This window comes from Cryptotermes secundus, unplaced genomic scaffold, assembly GCF_002891405.2.
Source record: "Cryptotermes secundus unplaced genomic scaffold, Csec_1.0 scaffold117, whole genome shotgun sequence".
NCBI lineage: Eukaryota > Metazoa > Arthropoda > Insecta > Blattodea > Kalotermitidae > Cryptotermes > Cryptotermes secundus.
The window spans coordinates 2,308,533-2,311,306 of NW_019737981.1; the positions used below are offsets into that span (position 1 = coordinate 2,308,533).

At 42.0% G+C, this 2,774-nt stretch overlaps 1 protein-coding gene across 1 annotated transcript in view; it reads left to right on the top strand.

Annotated features, from left to right (window-relative positions):
• Positions 1 to 2,774, top strand: part of LOC111870510 (proton channel OtopLc) — a 20,770-nt gene that overhangs the window by 11,201 nt on the left and 6,795 nt on the right. The window contains exons 6-7 of the mRNA XM_023862858.1: positions 582 to 674; positions 2,163 to 2,317. Of these exons, the coding sequence (XP_023718626.1) occupies positions 582 to 674; positions 2,163 to 2,317 (248 nt within the window). The remainder of the gene's footprint in view (positions 1 to 581; positions 675 to 2,162; positions 2,318 to 2,774) is intronic.

A 2,774-nucleotide genomic window follows, 5' to 3' on the forward strand; every position in this document is an offset into this window, starting at 1 on the left:
CAAAGCCTTCGCATTTCTTCACAACAGATATCAGTTTCAGATCCTGATTTTCCGGCAGCAGTAAGCTTCTGACGCACGAGCGCGAGTGATGTGGACGAGCCTTTAGGAAGTGAAAGCATTTAAAAACTTCGCTTAGGGTGTCCACGAGTTTAACCATTTTAATATTTAAATAGTAAATATCACCACCGTCCAGAAGCCATCAGAAATTAGAGTTCTCCACCATATATGAAATCCCAAGCAAATTCTAATGGTATGATTCACAAATATATTTGTATATCTGGTTGACCGAGGTTTGTAAAGTAATTTATACTCAATCTGCTATGTAACTGCATGTTAAAGAATTCAGTAACATAAAGAGCATACATTTTACTCAGGTGCATATACGTATATCCTGCATTCAGCACCTTTTAATACATCTGTGAACACACCTCAGATTTAAATAATATATTGAGCTTGTCGTTCTATACAGTAACAGAAGTGCGTACACTCCGGAAGCAGTTCACTTGCATTCATGAACATGCAGGCGTACGTCAAACAGTTGAGCCTAAGTAAACCGATGACCTTAGAATTCTTGTCCTCAGGAAGAAATGGAGTGGTGTGCCAATGTCCGGCTTCCTGCTACAGGAGAGAAATAGTGAGATATGGAAGCTTCTACCTGAGGCTTGGAGCAATGGGTGTGTAATTATTCCCTTCTATATACTGTACCACTTGAAGTAGATAGTTATTCAGCAGTTCAAGAAATGTATTCAAACCGAAGAATGCCTATGAATCAGACAAAGTCCTGCATATCCTCACACCCACCTTCCTGAGAAACTGCACATTTCCGCTTCTCCATTCATGTCACACTCGGCACAGCTTCAGTATAATATTACACCAAGTATAATTTTTATCGGCATTCAGAACACACTTCTTTTATTTGTTTTTTATGTGTACGATATGCTACAAGCCGGAAGGTCACGGGTTCAAGTCCCGATGACGTCNTTTTTCAATTGAACTAATCCTTCCAGCCTCACTATGGCCCTGGGGTCTACTCAGCCTCTAACAGAAATGAGTACCAGGAATTAATTAAAGAATTTTCCTGGGGAGTAAAGCGCGGCCGGCGCGTAAGGCTGACAATCTTACCGCCATGTTTGAGCCGATTGTCTAGATAGTGTGGGACCATCAACGTCTCACAGCCCTATGGGCCTTCACGGCCTGTTACAGGGATAGCTTTAATTTTTTACTTACGATATGGTTCAATCTATGTGCTTATTGGATTCTAAAGGGTTCTGAGATGGTGTATAACAGTCAGAATTACTGGGTATTTGGATTCTGTCCATCGTCCGGTATTCTAGAAACCAGTGAACACAACGTTTTGGAAACTAGATCTGTTTCCGTCCTCATGTGATGGGCCGGGGGGGATACATTGATAGAGGTTAGCTCTTTCTAAGGGACCCACAAAAGTAGCTTTCTCCCTTTCCACTTGATGACGGAAACAGAACCAGTTTCCTAAACGTTGTGTTCACTGGTTTCTAGAGCATCGGCCGATCGACAAAGTCCAAAAACCCATTAATTCTCACTATATGTTTACGAATTCATTACGTTATTAATTCAATGTACGTATTTACATACGTATATGTTGACATCACAGAACATTGCAGTCCAAGGGTTAGTTTACCTGTTTCATATTCTGAAGGTCCTGGTTTTGATACCTGGCCCAGAGACCTGCTGTTCTGTGCGGACAAGGTTAACAGCCGGAACATCAGCAACACTGTGATAGCAAAACGCGAATGGTCAACATATAATACAAAATCTCACCACTGCACACAATCCTGAGCCAGTTTCATCCACCCCCCCTTCATCCTCACAACCCCTTTCTCTTACATCCTTCCTCACGAATGTTGCGTTGTAGCTGATGGCAATCCCGCATCGCATCTGAAGTTACCGGGCACACTAAGCCTCCTATCCAATGGGTACCAGCGGTGATTTCTCAGGGGGGGAGACGGTTGAGGCGTGGAGCTCACCACTCGCTTCCATCCAGTGCCGAGGCCAAGAATGGTGGAGCCATACCTCCATTCCTCCACATGTCGTCATGACATGCCGTGTTTATTTAATTAAGCACAGAGACAACTTTTATCTTTAACCTTACCTACACAGTATTTATTTTGCGCATGCTATTGCAGGGTTTGGTATTGGAAGCATGGTGTACTCCGGGCTCGAATTTGGACAGTATTTCGCAAAAGACTCTGATTGCGACGACACGCTTCTGGTCTTCCGATCCGGCACGAGGATGCTACTCACACTCATGCAGATCCAGTTCATGTTCCTCAACAACAAAGTACGTAACAGAAAACATTCAGTAAGATCGGAAGTTTTGAAATATGCGATGGAAGATGCTAAAGTTTGGTGTTTCTCTAGAACATAAAGGCTGAGCAAGTTGGTCTAGTGATAACGCTCGAGATATATATATGCAGAAGGTTCCCGGTTCGATTCTCGGCTGTGATATTTCGTGGCTTTTCCGAGACTCTCCCTAGCAGATGCGATGACAGTATCTGGAATAGACCATTACCGTTTCATTCCAGATCCATTCTAATTTATCAGCCATCAATCATCCAACCATTCGACGCTATGTAATCCTGATACGGACAGTGTATAAAAAAAATAATTAAATTGGTTCCACAGCAGGTTTCAGTGATCGGAACTGCTTAAATCACGTACTTTTCACTTGACTATAAAATTAATTAAGTAACTTAGTCTTTTAAAATTATTGTTATTATTATTATTATTATTATTAT